Here is a 17,293-nt window from a genome sequence, read left to right on the forward strand (position 1 = left end):
ATTATATTCCTTTATCCTGACATGATTTAGTTTAAGTTTTCTCAGTTAATGCTTTAATATTTTCATGTTTGAAGTACTCAAGACAGTCCAGCAGACTAAACAATCAGTGGTAGAGTTACATTCTGCTTCAGCTTTTTGGTTTCATTTTAATCCGTTCAAATGATTGAAGGCCACCAATAGATTTTATCCTTTAGTTTCTATAAGAAAAGTTATCTTTATTAGTCACATGTACATCAAAACACACAGTGAAATTCATCTTTTGTGTAGAGTGTTCTGGGGGCAGCCTGCAAGTGTCGCCACGCTTCTGGCGCCAACATAGCATGCCCACAACTTCCTAACCTGTACGTCTTTGGAATGTGGGAGGAAACCGGAGCACCCGGAGGAAACCCATGCAGTCACAGGGAAGACTGTCAGATCAGTTCTACAGTGAATTTTTACAAAGAAGCTGGAAGCTATTGGAACATGTTAAATCATGGTCCATCTGGCCTGGCAGATAGACATAAGAAAATCACAGGGCTGCTGTTGTCGAAGATATCTGTCCCTCATATCCTGACTATTAGTCATCTCCCAACTGATGGCACTAAAAGGCTTCTTATTCAATCATTCTCTCATTGATGTTTGTGGGATCTTGATATGCACAAGGTGTCTGTTACTTTTCCAATGTTACAACAGTGACTACAGTTCAGGTAATGTTTGATGCTTTGGGACATCTTGAGGTTGTGAAAGAAGCCATGTAGGATCTTTCATTTAATAATTGATTTTTTTTTTCCAGACAGCAATGTAATTTTTTTTTGTCTGTTTATTTTCTATTCACAGGATAAGACCAGAGTGGTTTCTCCAATTATTGATGTCATCAACATGGACAACTTTCAGTACGTGGGGGCATCTGCTGATCTAAAAGGCGGTATGTACAGTGGTAAAAATTTTATTACATAACCAAGCAAATAACATTAACTTTTACTACCCAGTTGTCATGTAAATGGTAATCTTAAAACAAAACAACAATCTTTAAAGTAAAATCAGAAAATGATGGAAATATCAGCAAGTCTGTGGAGACACAGAAAAGAAGATAATGTTTCAGAGCATTAGAACTATGAAGTGTTTCATTTGATGATGAACATTTGCAGAGTTAGGGAGGGGCAGGATGGGATTCGAGAACAAGGGTCTGCCATAAAGGATAGGAGTGATTAAATGTCAAAAGTGATGCAAAAAGATGTGATAATGGAGCAAGTATAGAAACAGAAAATGGATGTTGGAGAGGATTAAATGGTTACAATAGAACCATTATCATTGCCTGATGTCTGTGAAAATGCAAACTCTGGTTATGGTCTGAAATAATTTCAAATGTTGAGGTCCAAAAGCTGTCAGTTGTGTAAATGAAAGATGGCCATTAAATCGGAGGATGCTTTTCACACATTCCGATTTCAGTTGAAGATGTCAGATTCACTCGAACAGCATGGGTGAGTTGGTGAATTTACGATAAACATCCGTCACCAAATATCAAAAAAAAATTGTGCTCTACTTTTCTACTTTTGCTGGTACAATAGAACAAGATAACAAGTTCCAAATTTTCATACAGATTTGCGCAGACATGAGTATAAAGCTCATATACCAATGATACCCTCTAGTCCAGATGAATCCACTCCAGGTCTGACTGTAAGCAGTCACTTACCTTCCAGTCCGGGTTGCTCCATTCCAGGACCGACCAGACGCAGCCACTTACCTCGGAAGCATGGTAAGAGGGCTGTGCTGCAGGTGAGGCTGAAACAGCGTGGGTTCATGTCCCCTCTCCCCAGTATACTACTAGCTAACGCCCAGGCCATTGAGAACAAAATTGATGAACCAAGGGCAAGACTGATCTACCAAGAGAACTGAGGGACTGCTCTGTGCTATGTCTCACTGAAAATTGACTTGCACTTGCTTCATCTGACTGCACCATACAACCTGAGGGCTTCCAACTTCATTGGATGGACTGTACGGTGTCCTCGGCAAAATTAGAGCTGGGGTGTATGCTTCCTAACCAACACTTCCTGGTGCTCGGATGTAACATTCCTGGCGAGTTCCTGCTCACCCAGCCTGGAATATCTGACGGTGAAGTGTTGCCCATACTACCTGCCGCAGGAGTTCACTTCAGCTATCCTGACGGCAATCTATATCCCACTCCAGGCAGACATGAAACCTGCACTCAATGAACTATACTCCTTGGTCAACAGCTTTGAAATGGGATACCCTGAAGCCCTCTTCATCATTGCTGGTGACTTCAACCAGGCCAACTTCAAGAGTGTGCTACCAACATAACACCAGCATGTCTCCTCTCCCACCAGGGGCCCAAACACCCTTGACCATTGCCACACAACTATCAGACATGCCTAGCGAGACACCTCCCCCCCCCCCCCCCCCCCCCCCCCAACTTTCAGACCACCAGGCTGTGCTCCCTTTCCCTGTGTACAAACGGAAGCTGAAACGTGAGGATCCTGTACAGAAAGTTGTACAGTGCTGGTCTGAGGTACGAGACTGCTTTGAGTAAGTAGACTGGTTCATCTTCAAAGACTCAGCTGCCAGCCTAGATGAGTATGTCACCGCTGTCACGGACTTTATCAGCAAGTCTGTTGAGGACTGTGTACCAAAGAGGACAATCCAGTTGTTCCCAAACCGGAAACCATGGATGAACAGGGAGATCTACTCCCTGCTGAAGTCTAGGACTGTGGTGTTCAAATCAGGTGTCTGATCTTTACCAGAAATTGAGATACGACCTCTGTAAAGCTATCAGGGATGCCAAGAGACAATACCAGTCCAAAATTGAGTCCCAAATGAGCCGTCAGTTGTGGCAGGGCTTAATGCTATAATGGGCTACAGAGCGAAGTTGGGCAGTATTGCCAACAATAGCACATCCCATCCCGATGGGCTTAATGCATTCTATGCACGTTTTGAACAGAAGGGGATTGGTATGTCACCACCCACCCCAACAGCCTCCAGTGCACCTGAACCCACAGTCACCGTTGCGGATACAAGATCAGTCTTCTGGAGAGTGAACCCGTGGAAAGCTACTGACCCAGATGGTGTCCCTGGCCACCACTATCATCTCGGTATCTAAGAAAAACAAGGTAACGTGCCTTAATGATTACCGCCTGGTGGCTCTGACATCCACCATCATGAAGTGCCTTGAGAGGCTGGTCATGGCACACATCAACTCCAGCCTCCCAGACAACCTTGACTTACTGCAATTCGCACACACCATCTCCCTGGCACTACAGTCATCTCTGGAGCATCTGGACAGTAAAGACACGTATATTAGACTATTATTTATTGACTACAGCTCTGCCTTCAATTCTATAATTCCAAGAAAGCACATCTCCAACTCCTAAACCCGGGACTCAACACCTCCCTTTGCAAATGGGTCCTTTGACTTCTTGACCAACAGACTGCCATCAGTGAGGATAGGCAGCAACACCTCCGCCATGATTATTCTCAACACTGGCACCCCACTAGACTGTGTCCTCAGCCCCCTACTCTACCCCCTATACACTCATGACTGTGTGGCCAGATTGTGCTCTAGCTCCATCTACAAGTTTATAGATGATACCACCATAGTAGGCCATATCTCAAATAATGATGAGTCTGAGTACAGGAAGGAGATAGAGAGCTTGGTGACAACAGCCTTTCCCTCAATGTCAGCAAAACAAAAGAGCTGGTCATTGACTTCTGGAAGGGGGAGCAGTGCATATGCTCCTGTTTACATTAATGGTGCTGAGGTCAAGAGAGCTTCAAGTTCTTAGGAGTGAATGTCACCAATAGCCTGTCCTGGTCCAACTATGTTGACGCCACTTCCAAGAAAGCTCACCAGTGCCTCTACTTCCTCAGAAGGCTAAAGAAATTTGTCACATCCCCTTTGATACTCACCAATTTTTACCGATGCACCATAGAAAGCATTGTGTCCGGATACATCATGGCTTGGTATGGCAACTGCTCTGCCATGACCACAAGAAACTGCAGAGAGTTGTGGACACAGCTCAGCACATCATGGAAACCAGCCTCCCCTCCATGGACTCTGTCTACACTTCTTGCTGCCTCAGTAAAGCAGCCAGCAGAATCAAAGACACTACCCACCCTGGACATTCCCTCTTCTCTCCCCCTCGCATTGGGCAGAAAATACAAAAGCCTGAAAGCACATACCACCAGGCTCAAGGACAGTTTCTGTCCCGCTGTTATAAGACTATTGAATGGCTCCCTAGTAGGATAATCTACCTCGTTGTGAACTTGCATCTTATTGTCTACCTGCGCTGCACTTTCTTTGTAACTGTAACACTTTATTCTGCACTCTGTTAATGTTTTGCCTTGTACTACCTCGTGCACTATTGTACTGAACTGATCTGTATGGACAGTATGCAAGACAAGTTTTTCACTGTACCTCAGTACACGTGACAATAATAAACCAATTTACGATAGGAAATTTAGAAAGGAGTAGTACTAACCAGAAATGCTATTAGTCACTTTTGGATTGTTCCCACATGTGGCATCTGATGTATACTGGACACTGCTCCAGAATAAGAAAAGGATAAGCACGGTTTGTGAACATGGAGAGTATGAAGACCTACTTTTGAGGAGGAAACAGTTGTTTTTTATTTGTTTTGTGATGGTGACTGGAATGACCACAGCTGTTAAGTCAACAATCAGTAAAATGGAAACTGCAAGAGAAGGATGGGAGCAGACATCTGGACTCGTCTGTCTCTAATCATGACACATACCTGTGCAATTGTAAATCCATCCCCCTGGTCACTTTGAAGGAGAGGCGAGTTTCTCCCTCCTGTTTAACAGACATCACCTTAAATGCATTTACTCCCTGAAACTCATCCAGCTGCTTTCTTGGAACATTGAAGTAATCCATATTTATGAAAGCTTAGGAATTTATTCCTTGAGTCAGTGACTTCTCCTGAAAAGAGTTGTGTCTAACTTAGTTGTGTCTTTTCTTTCTTTATAGTTCTTTGCCCTCTCTCTCCAATCGGGAATTACTTTCCTTATTTATTTCTACAAATAACGTGACAGATTCTATCTCCCTGAGTCTCCCTGTTTATGTTTCTACAGGGTCTTTCACAATTTCTGAATGCCACAAAGTGCCTTACAGCCGGTTAAGTACTTTATTAGCTGAACACTGTAATATTGGAAATAGTGGTTATAGTATCCAATGTCGATAAAGGCTATTCAACCAACAGATCTGTGCCAGTGTTCGCACTCCACATGAGCCTGTCCAATCATCCTTCTCCCTCCTGTTTAACAAACATCACCTTAAATATATTTACTTACCTACATTACTCTTTTGTAGTGGTAAATGCTCCATTCCCACCATTCTGAGGGTAAAGAAATTTCTTCTGAATCCTCTTGAAATTTATTGTGGACTAACTTTTACTTATAGTTTTTCTACCAGAGTTCATTACCGTCAAAGTTGAGTTTATCGTCAGATGCACAAGTCCATGTGTGCACAGGTGCAATGAAAAACTTGCTTGCAGCAGCATCACAGGCACACAGCATCATATAAGCAGCATTCACAAGAAGAACATAAATTGAACATAAATTAAACATAAATTGTATACTATTTTTAGAAGAAGGACCACAATTAGAACAAAAAATACTGAAGTTCATTTTAGTTCAAAGTGGCTATAGTGTTGCTAAACTGTAGTGATTAGGTTGTGCTGATTGGTTAAGCTGTTCTTAACCCTGGTGGTGTAGGACTTCAGGCTTCTGTATCTCCTGCCTGATGATAGCAGCGAGAAGAGACCATGACCCGAATGGTGATGAAAGGTGCTTTTTGACATAATCGATTGCCTCAGGTAGCTATGAGACCTAATATATTGTATATCATTTGCCCTGAAATAAAGTTGGAAATGCTGGAAGAGAATCAGCCAGAATGGGTTCGATGAAGGGTCTTCGACCTGAAATGTTAACTGGTTTCTCTTTCCACAAGTGCTGCTTGACTGGCTGAGTTTTTCCAGCATTTGTTTTTAGGTCAGGTTTCAGCATCTGTGGTTTTATTTGCTTTCTATATCATTTGTCCTGCTTCTTATTTTCATATCTGATTTAAATATGAAAATTTTCATGCTCGCTTCCTTGATTGAATCATTCAAATGAAGCATGTCTTTCAAGACTGACCCTGTGTTTAACTCTTCCTTATTCTAGATTGAAGGTCACCTTAGTTATGTAAATTAATTAATATAAGATCTAAGATGTCTTTATTGGTCACGTGTACATTGAAACACACAGTGAAAATGCATCTTTTTGCTTAGTGTTCTGGGGTCAGCCCGCAAGTGTTGCCAGGCTTCCGGCGCCAACATAGTATGCCCACAACTTCCTAACCCCTACGTCTTTGGAATGTGGGAGGAAACTGGAGCACTCGGAGGAAACCCACACAGACAAGGGGAGAACGTACTGTTACAGACTCAGTGAAAGTCCCTTTAAGATAGAGAGTGTGTGTGTATGTGTGTGTGGGGCGTGCTTACGTCAATAGAAGATAAAGGACGTAATGACGTTGTTGAAGAAGTCAGAAGAAGAAGAGAGAGAGAGAGAGAAGGGAGAGAGACACCAGCCTGCTTGTTTTCTCTATCGATGGATGAGAAACAATAACTGTGTTTGCCACTGAAATCCATGTATGGAAGTTGGAAGTAATCCGGTGGAGTTCACTTTGTTGCTGACCTGTAGAAGGAAACAGATATTTGTGTGTGGACGACCATGATTCGGATGCTTTTCGGGGTGAGGAAGTCACTACCGAGTAAACACTGGAGTGTCGTTTGGGGTTCCATCGTGGAACATTTGGATTTCGTATTTACTCTCCCTATGTTCTCTACATCTACGTCTTATCTTCTGACAACGGTGGTTGTTGAAGAAGCCCTTGCTCATGTTTCACCTTATAGCTTGCGGAACTGAACTTTAAGAACCATTCTGGAACTGGGAGTTTTGGACTTTGCCACACACACACGAAGAGTTTAGTTTTGGGGTTAATGTTCAAGGTTTAACATTCTTGACTTCTAACATACTAACATTTTTACTTTTATTTTATGTATTATCATAAGTAGTGATTAATAAAATAGTTTTCAACACTAAATCATGCTCAGTGTGTTTCTTTTGTTGCTGGTTTGTGACAAAATTGGGGGCTCGTCCGGCATAGTTCCCAAGGTTAACGAGATTCCTCCGGGATCCAATCTAAAGATTTTTGAGTGTTGTCTGGGATCGTTCCCCAGATTGACGATATTCGTTCGGGATTAAATCCAAAGATTTTTGAGGGAGGTCTGATAAATTCTTTTTTTTAATTGGCTTGTGTGTGTGGAAACCAGCAGCAATGGATATTAAGGCATTTTTGGAGTCACCAACCCAAAAGGGATTGGAGGTGGCGAAAAAGGATGATCTGATAAAGATTGCTACAAGGTTAAACCTTACAGAAGTAAAGCAGTCTATGAGAAAGGCAGATATTCAGAGTCTGATAGCTGGCCATTATGTGGAAAAGAAGGTGTTTGAGAAGGAAGTGTTAAAACAGTTTCCTGGCAGTGAAATAGCAATTTCTGAGGCACAGGTGCAGCTGGCAAAGATAGAGGCTGAACGAGAGCAAACCCAGTTAAAGATAGAGGCTGAACGAGAGAAATTAGAGGCCGAACAAAAGATAACTCAGATGAAGATAGAGGCTGATCTAGCAATGAAGCAGATGGAATTGAGGAGGATGGAGCTGGATAACGAGGAGAAACAGAGGCGGCATGAGTTACAAATGAAGCGTAGGAGTTTGGAATCTGATTCTGAAGATGGTTTTTCAGCCAGCAGGGAGGTTCGATTAGTCCCTCCTTTTGAAGAAGATCAGGTTGATCAGTATTTCCAACATTTTGAAAAGGTTGCTGTGAGTTCAAACTGGCCAAGGAAAGGATGGGCTCTTATGGTACAGAGTGTGATTAAAGGTAAAGCTCAAAAAGCTTACTCTGCTTTGTCTGCTGAGGATGCAGCTGATTATACCAAGGTAAAACAAGCTATATTGAAGGCCTATGAATTGGTACCTGAAGCTTATAGACAAAAATTCAGAGACTTGAGGAAATCTGCTGATCAGACTTATATGGAATTTGCCAATGGAAAGAGAATATGTTTTGAACGATGGTGCCTGGCTAAAAATGTAGATGGGGATTTTGATAAATTGAAAGAATTGATACTGGTGGAGGACTTTAAAAGATGTGTTCCAGCTGAATTAACAACATATTTAAATGAAAAGGCAATGGAAACTTTACAAGAAACTGCTGGCAGATGATTATGCTTTAACCCATAAATCCAAATGGGGACAACCTAAAACCTTTCAAAAGAGTTACAAGGACAATCCAGGTAAACCGGAGATTAAATTGGGAGGTAATCAAAAAGGAAAGGATGAAAAGAAGCCCGTGCTGGAGAAACCTGTTGAGCGTACTTGTTATTACTGTAAGAAACCTGGCCATGTGATATCTAATTGTGCCCTTTTGAAGAAAAGGAAGGAAGCTGTGCCTAATGCTTGCTTTCAGGCAATTAAAAATCAAAAAGGTTTAGGAGATGCTGTTAAAGATCAGTCCTTGCAAGAGGTAAAAGCAGAAAAGTTGGAGGAGGTGAGAAAGGAATTCCGTTCTTATGTATCAGAGGGTTTTGTTTCACTGAATGATGAGTCACCCCAGGTGCCAGTGAAAATTCTTAGAGATACTGGGGCTAGTTAATCTCTCTTGCTGGACAGTGTTTTAAATTTTGGTGAAGAAAGTGACACTGGTGAGGTAAATCTAGTGCGAGGCGTTACAGATGACACCATGTCTGTCCCTCTACACAGGGTGATTTTAAAGTCAAAGTTCGTAGAAGGACCAGTCGAGACAGGGATAAGACCTAGGTTGCCAGTGGAAGGAGTTTCTTTGTTATTGGGAAATGACCTTGCAGATGGAGAAAGTGTTCCTGTGGTACGGTTAACGACCAAACCAAGGATTGATGAGTCTGAGAATGATCCAGATGTTTACCCATCATGTGCGGTGACTCGAGCTAGAGCTAAAGAATTAGCCAAGACAGACAGTCCAGTGCAGTCTGATGTGGTTCCTTGTGACAGTCCTAAACAGGAAGAAAATTATGATGCCTTATCTGAGACTTTTCTGTCTTCACTGGAGGATCAACATCCTTATAGTGAGCCTGAATTTAAAGATTTGTCTTTGTCGAGGAAGGATTTTATGGTGGAACAGACAAAGGACCCTGAGTTGACAGAATTGAAAGAAAAAGCACTCTCATGTGAGGAGATTGAAAAAGTGCCAATTGGATACTATGTCAAAAATGGAGTGTTAATGAGGAAATGGAGACCTCCTCATGTTCCTGTTACTGAGGAATGGGAAGTTATTCATCAGGTTGTTCCAAATGTTTATAGGGATGAGATTTTAAACCTGGCCCATAGTATGCCTTTGGGTGGTCCTTTTGGTGTGAATAAAACTGTAGGGAAGATCTTGAAACAACTCTATTGGCCTGGTTTGAGAAAAGATGTGGTGATGTTTTGTCGAACCTGCCACACATGTCAGATGGTAGGCAAACCAAATCAAAAACCCCCTGTGGCTCCGTTGAAACCCATTCCTGCTTTTGGGGAGCCCTTTTCGAAGGTGATTGTGGACTGTGTTGGCCCCTTACCAAAGTCTAAGACTGGAAATCAGTATTTGTTAACCATCATGTGTGCCACTTCTAGATTTCCAGAGGCAATACCCCTTAGAAATATTAAGGCCAAGACGGTGTCAAAGGCTCTTTTAAAATCTTTTACCTTGTTTGGTTTGCCAAAAGATGTCCAACCCGATCAAGGTAGTAACTCCTTACAGACAGTGGCCGGAATTGAATCTGGATCATTGGTGCTGTAATAGCATTACACTAACAGCTGCACTACCATACAATAAATTACAATAAACTACAATAAATATGCTTTAAAAGATTTGCTACTGAATAATTTGAAGTGAGAGAAGAGAAATTTTATCAAAAGCAAAATATGCTGCAAGTGGAAATCAGAGCAGGTAACAGCTGCGGAGAAAGTACCAGAGTTGCAAGCTGCAAATTGCTGTACACATACAACTCATTTTTTCCCTATCTTCCTCTCAGCAAATTCCTACCCTGCACTTGTCTTCTTTAAGATTGCCAAGAGCTGAAACTGGCCACGTGGTGGCAGAAAAGCAAGAAGAGGATGTTTTAAAAAAAAATACCAATCCATTGATAACTTGCAGCTCAGATACTGCAATTGTGTAATTGTGGGGTTAGCCTTAATGCCGTATTTGCACATGGTGAGTCACAGGACTGCAGCCAAGGCAGCTGGGGTGGATATCACAGTACCACATTAGCAATCTTTAATGAGGGAAAACAAAATGCAGTTAGCTCTTTCTTGAATATAGACCTTCGGTATTCGACAACTACCTTTACTGCAGTCCCTGCCCTGCTGTGAGCTTGCAAGTGTGGCTTTATAGCAGATGGCAATGGGAACATCTCCTTACCGAAGTCTGACACCTTGCACATTGTGCTTCACTGAGGTTTGGACAGGAAAACTGCTCCTTCAACAGCTTGGGTAAATGCAGACTCCTACTCAGTGTTCTTTTTGTACACTGCATCCTCCTTCCAGCCACTTATCCTGCTCTGTGCGCTCAGCTCATCACTGCTGTTACACTAAGCCCCAGCAGAGCACTGCGGTTCCAGTAATGAAAGCACTGCTTTTCTGATGATGCCCAGCAGAACAGTGCCTTTCTAATAACAGCTAGAAGGAATCTACCAGCAAGTCACTGACAATTCCTTTAAGTGGAGGGTGGCTCATTGTGATAATAAACATGTATTCAGGATTGTGAGGTAAGGGGAGATGTTTCCTGGATGGTTGAGATGCAGAAAGGTAGAATTAGCATTAAATCTGTATGTCGTACTGTTTGACATTTATGGTCTGCCTGCTTTGCATTCAAGCAGCAGAAATTCACTGTATTATTACTAATGCCTTCACTGATATGGCCTCCAGCACATTTCATCCCATTAGTCTGTGTGCTTTCTGTAAATGCCATTATTGACTTCCAAAAGCACTTTTGGCACCCAAAAAGCAATTATAGAGCTAATAATCACAACTTTTCATCTTGTGCATCTGGTCTATTTTGGTAAAATAACTATAACATTTCAGGTGTAGTCTCTCTCAAACAATGGCTATCATTTTCAGTTTCCACTGAGGTCAATATTTTTCCAAAATGATTTACCTATGATCCTTTAGCAAAGCTTTATTATCTCCCCTATTCGTGTAATTGGCAGGATTTGATTGGAATCTGGTCTTCAAATGGGATTATATGACTCCAGAACAGAGACGAGCTCGTCAGGGCAATCCCATCGGCCCCATTAGGTAAGTAAAGCAAAGGGTTTTATTATTTCTATGTACTTTATTATAGGGCAAGACCATGGGGAGTTGGTAAGCTGGATACACAATTAGCTTGGTAATAGAAGATAGAGGGTAGTGCTGGAGGGATGTTTTTCTGACTGGAGATCTGTGATCACTGGTGCTCTGCAAGATCAGTGATGGGACCTCTGTTGTTTGTGATTACATATAAATGATCTGGCTGAAAATGTCAGCAGATGGGATTAGTTAGATTGGCATGGTCAGCATAGACATGATGGGTTGAAGGGCCTGTTCCTGTGCTGTACTGTTCTATGTTCCAACATTTGTGTACGAGTTCAGAATTGGCTTGACCGTAGAAGACAGAGGGTAGTGGTGGAAGGGTGTTATTCTGGCTGGAGGTCTGTGAGCAGTGGTGTCCTGCAGGGATTCGTGCTGGGGCCTCTGTTGTTTGTGATGTATGTAAATGGCTTGGATGAAAATGTAGATGGGTGGGTTAGTAATTTTGCAGATGACACAAAGATTGGTGGAGTTGTGGAGAAGTCTAGAGGGCTGTCAAAGGATACAGCAGAATATAGATCAGTTACAGACGTGGGCAGAGAAATGGCAGGTGGGAGTTTAATCTGAGTGAGTGTGAGGTGTTTGCACTTTGGGAGGTCAAATGTAAGGGGAAAGTATACAGTTAATGGCAGGACCCTTAACAGCATTGATGTACAGAGGGATCTTGGGGTCCATGTCCATAGCTCACTGGAAAGTGGCCATGCGAATAGATAGGGTGGTAAAGAAGGTGTATGGCATGCTTGCCTTCATTGGTCGGGGCATTGAGTGTAAGAGTAAGGAAGTCGTGTTACTGCTATAAAAAAACGTGTTGGGCAAGTTTTTTAACACAGAGTGTGGTAGGTGCCTGGAACAAGATGCCGGGGGGAGTGGTGGAAGCAGATACGATAATGGCATTTAAGAGGCTGTTAGATGGGCACGTGAATATTCATGGAATGGAGGGATATGGATCATGTACGGGTAGAAGAGATTTAGTTTAATTTGGCACCGTGTTTGATGCAGACTTTGTTGGCCAAAGGGCCTGCTGCTGTGCTGTTCTTTGTTCTATGTTCTGTTTCTGGGATTTTTATTTGGCTGATTTGGCTTGTAAGCACATTTCTTCTAATTTTTTTTCCCCCCAAAGGCCAGCAGTTGAGAATGTGCAGGGAGACATGCCCATAACACCAGACAGCTTGTAAAATGCTAATTAAAGAACTTTAAACATAGTCTCTTTGGGTTTGACTGTTCTGGAGAACATTAAACAGAAAGGAGGATGGTCCTCGCATCAGTGTAGCATCTCGCATTGCCACAGGATGTCCAAAGCACTTCAAAGAATGAAGTATTCTTAAAGTGTCGTCAGTGTAATTTATTCAACACACCAACCAATTTGTACACAACAAACATGAAAAGGGATAAATAATATAATGGCAAGATAAAGTCTTTTTGTTGTGCTGTTTTAGGGACTCCTAAGATAAGATTTCCTTATTAGTCATATGTACATCAAAACACACAGTGAAATGCATCTTTGCATAGAGTGTTCTGGGGGCAGCCCACAAGTGTCACCATGTTTCTGGTGCCAACATAGCATGCCTACAACTTCCTAACCCATACATCTTTGGAATGTGGGAGGAAACCGGAGCACCTGGAGGAAACCCACGCAGACACAGGGAGAACATACAGACTCCTTACAGACAGTGGCTGGAATTGAACCCAGGTCTCTGGCGCTGTAATAGCGTTACGCTAACTGCTGCACCACCGTGCCTGTATGATATCTCCTATTCTTCTTCAGTCTGATGTCCTGGAGAGGATAGATGCAACACTCCACAGTGTTTTTCTTAAAACTTACAAGACAGCATGTTGGACTTAACAGCAGTCTCATTATTAAACTCTTTGTTGCCCTTTCTGTTGATGCCTAATCTCTCTAGTTGTTTTGATTCATGCTGTCTGCCTGAACATTGTTTTCTCTGCACTATCCCACATCCCCCTAACACCACTTGCTTCTCACCAGCTATTCTTCTGCTTTGGCCCAAGATGCTGCTCAATATGCTGGCTTGTCCAGCCTGAGAGAAAGCTGACAGAGTAAGGGAACATCTTTGCAGCTTCATAATCATAACCTGATTTTATCCACCTATCTCCTATCTCCTGAACCCAATCCCTCTTTATTTTTTTCAAGTCAGTCAAGGTATTTGTAAGTTTTAATTAATACGTTTAAGAATTTCCCACTTCTCACCAGCAGTTAGTTGGATTGAATGCCAATGACTTTAAGATAAGATATCTTTATTAGTCACATGTACATCGAAACACACAGTGAAATGCATCTTTTGTGTAGAGTGTTCCGGGGGCAGCCCGCAAGTGTCGCCATGCTTCTGGCGCCAACATAGCATGCCCACAACTTCCTAACCTGTATGTCTTTGGAATGTGTGAGGAAACCAGAGCACCCGGAGGAAACCCACGCAGACACGGGGAGAATGTACAAACTCTTTACAGACAGCAGCTGGAATTGAACCCAGGTTGCTGGCGCTGTAATAGTGTTACGCTAATATGCTTTAAGTAATGATGCTACCTAGAGACTTTCCAATGTCCTACATGTCAAATTGTTGACAAGATTTGCATTTGCTTACTTCCGTTCTCGCGTTCTGCTGTCCCTTCCCTCAGATCTGCAAGCCCAAAGCTCCTGGCATAACTTTGAAACCTTCCCTCCTGGTTCAGTTTACCTCTCTCAAAACCCAACCTCTCTATCTCTTTCCGGTTGAGACCCTCCAGATGAAGGGTCTCAACCCAAGCCGTCAACTGTCCATTTCCCTCCACAGATGCTGCCTGACCTGAGTCGCTCCAGCAGCTTGTTTTTTTGCTCTGTCTCTTTTATTGCCTATGCATTCCAGGGGTTGCAAACTGACCGATGGCAACCAGAGTCATATCACCACATCTATGGAAATAGAAACATCGGTGTCTCATCCTGCTGCTTCCAACTGGGATTATTGCACTTACCTTGGGACACTCCACTGATCCTCAGTAGAGGTCTCCGGTTTCCCCTCTTTGATTCCCTGAGAATACATTAGAGCGCAGAAATTACAATGATGATGTTATTCTGGAAACTAGTATACAGTGATGTAGCCTTTTGGTGTTGAGAGTGCACACAGTTGAGAGAGCGCAGGCACAATAAGAAAAATATGATGGTAATTTCTACCTATGTGCTTGCCCTAATTTCCAAGCCCAGATAGAGTGCAGTGGGGAATTTGTGGGGCATCAATTAGCTGAAGAATGTTAGAAGAGAAGAAACTAATGGCCCAGTTTCTTGGTTCAAAAGAAAGTTCACCAGAAGACCCAGTAAAACAGGCAATGAGGTGAGCCAAACGTTGACACTCTGGTCTGCCTATTTGAGCAGATAATGTTGAACATGAAGAAGTGCTGGTGGGTTATCTTAATCTCGTAATCTTTGCTACTTTAGGCCAGGAAGAAACTCATGGAAGTGCATTGTTGTAACAACAGTATATTATGCTGCTTTTGGTATTAATTTCCTTTAAAAGACCACAGGTTGTTACGCTGTGTTAATAGGCAATGATAAAACCTTTGCGTTTGTTTCAGAAAAGCATTGCCTTGCTCTACATTGCTTATAGAATCACCGAATTACCATTCAGTCCATTGTAACCTGGAATGAGCTCTCCACTTTGTCCCTTGGTCTTTCCCTGTGGTTCTGCAGTTTTCTTTCTCCTTTTCAAGTATTTATCCAGTTCTTCTTTTGGAAGTATAAAGCACGTTGTGTTGTATGTGTTAGTGTGTAACAATGTCATACATCGTGTTTTTAGAACACCCATGATAGCTGGAGGTCTCTTTGTGATGGACAAAAGTTACTTTGAGGAGCTTGGAAAATACGATATGATGATGGATGTCTGGGGTGGAGAGAACTTGGGTAAGTGTCTGTAATATTTTCTCAGCTCATTAAATATTCAGAGTGAAATCAAAGCACAGTGTGAGGCAGGTTAATGCTTTTGTAAACTAAAAGAATATTAAAAAAGTGCAGCAAACTGGTTTTGTTTCCTAGATGTGTTTTGACAATTTTTAGCTCAGATAATTCAGTTTCCTCAAGTATGTTTTTGCAGCAGGGAGTTTATTTAAATCTGGATGTTGTCTGGGATTGTTATTTCTGCTTCAGTAAATACATGAAAGTGCTTCTCCACTTTTAGCAGTGCTGTAAGCCTCATGGCCTGTTTGTGCTGGGAACATCTGACTCTGTCTGATCCCATCCCTACTTCCATTGACTGCAGTTGAGCAAAACATACTAGGATCATTTGTTTCTGTAGAGGCAGGCATGCCACTGCGAGCATGTTTCTTATTTTGATCGTCTCCTAGAGTTAACAGCTTTCAGGGTCTCTAGGTCCTGAGTTGAGGTTTCAGTTGTCAAGACAAAGACCTGGGTCCTTCTATCACAAGGCAAGTGGAGTCTCTCACACTCTGAAATACTCCAAGGAGCCTGAGCTCCATAGCAGAGGTCTGGAGGCAGGTGAGATGCTGCTGCAAACATTAACGAGGTTTATGGATGGAGGGCAAACATTGTTCTGTTTGTGATACTACTACGTAGAGGGGAGTAATAATGTACTTCAGTGTAAGGAAGTATTTCCATCTGGAGTTATACTGAGGCGGCCATGGAGGTGCAGTGGTTAGCCCAGCTACCTCAAACAGCTCTGGCGACCTGGGTTCAATCCTATCCTCATGTCCCACCTGTGTAGAGTTTGCGTGTTCTCCCCGTGACCACATGGATCCCCCCCCCACCCCTCCTCAAGTGCTCTGGTTTCCTCCTGCATCCCGAAGGCAGATTTGTTGGTAGGTAAATTATCCCTAACGTAGGTGGTAGGAGAATCAGGGTGGATTGGATGGTCATGAGAGAGAGCACGTTACCGGGAAATAAATGGGAAGGTGGGATTAATGGCATTGCTCTGAGTGATCGTGTAGACTTGATGGGCCGAATGGCTCCTATGTGGTGAGAAACCTGAAAGCAACCTTTCCCTTTTTTTCGTTAATCAACAAAACACCACGTTTTGCTCCCTTCAGAATGGGTGACTTCCCCTCTGAACCACTAGAAACTGATATGGACTGAATTGGATTGGCAAACATATTAACTTTGGGGGCCAGTTTAGAAAAAAGATGAATGTGATTCTGTGATCCTGGAAGGAGCTGTTTCTCTTTAAGTTTCAAATCTTCTGTTTGGTTGGGTTTGTGGAGATGTTCTATGCTGAGAGACTGAAAATCAAAAAAACCAGCAAAGGAGCAGAAGTCAGCCATTCGGCCCATTGAGTCTGCTCCGCCATTCTATTGTGAGCTGATCCATTCTCCCATTTAGCCCCACTCCCCTGCCTTCTCACCATAACCTTTGATGCCCTGGCTACTCAGATACCTATCAATCTCTGCCTTAAAAACACCCAATGACTGCCTCCACAGCCACCTGTGGCAACAAATTCCACAGATTCACCACTCTCTGGCTAAAGAAATTTCTCCACTTGAGTTTCTCAACACAAAACATTGATCATCCCTCTGCCTCCACAGATGCTGCTCGACCCACTGAGTTCCTCCAGCAGTTTGTATTTTGCTCCAGATTCCAGCATCTGCAGTCTCCTGTGTCTCCAAAAAACAGCAAATGAGGGAAATCTAAAATAAAACCAAAGTGCTGGAAATACTCAACAGGCCAAGGCAGCATTGTATGGAAAGAGAAACAGTAAATGTTTCAGGTCAATGACTCTTCATCAGGACTGGAGAAGTGTTTTAAGTTGCAGAGACTCCTGCTCTCAGTTTCCACCCTGTTCTCACTTTCACACAATCCATTTCTGATTCCTGCCTTCTCTTGCTTGACATCTCTCTCTCCACCTCAGGAGATAAATTTGCAATACCCATTATAAATTCATTTATCTCTTCATC

At 42.7% G+C, this 17,293-nt stretch overlaps 1 protein-coding gene across 1 annotated transcript in view; it reads left to right on the forward strand.

The window, feature by feature from the left end:
- galnt2 (UDP-N-acetyl-alpha-D-galactosamine:polypeptide N-acetylgalactosaminyltransferase 2) overlaps positions 1-17,293 on the forward strand; it is a 76,031-nt gene that overhangs the window by 40,371 nt on the left and 18,367 nt on the right. The window contains exons 8-10 of the mRNA XM_052025048.1: positions 817-904; positions 11,269-11,356; positions 15,190-15,293. Coding sequence (XP_051881008.1) covers positions 817-904; positions 11,269-11,356; positions 15,190-15,293 — 280 coding nt within the window. The remainder of the gene's footprint in view (positions 1-816; positions 905-11,268; positions 11,357-15,189; positions 15,294-17,293) is intronic.

This window comes from Pristis pectinata, chromosome 10, assembly GCF_009764475.1.
Source record: "Pristis pectinata isolate sPriPec2 chromosome 10, sPriPec2.1.pri, whole genome shotgun sequence".
NCBI lineage: Eukaryota > Metazoa > Chordata > Chondrichthyes > Rhinopristiformes > Pristidae > Pristis > Pristis pectinata.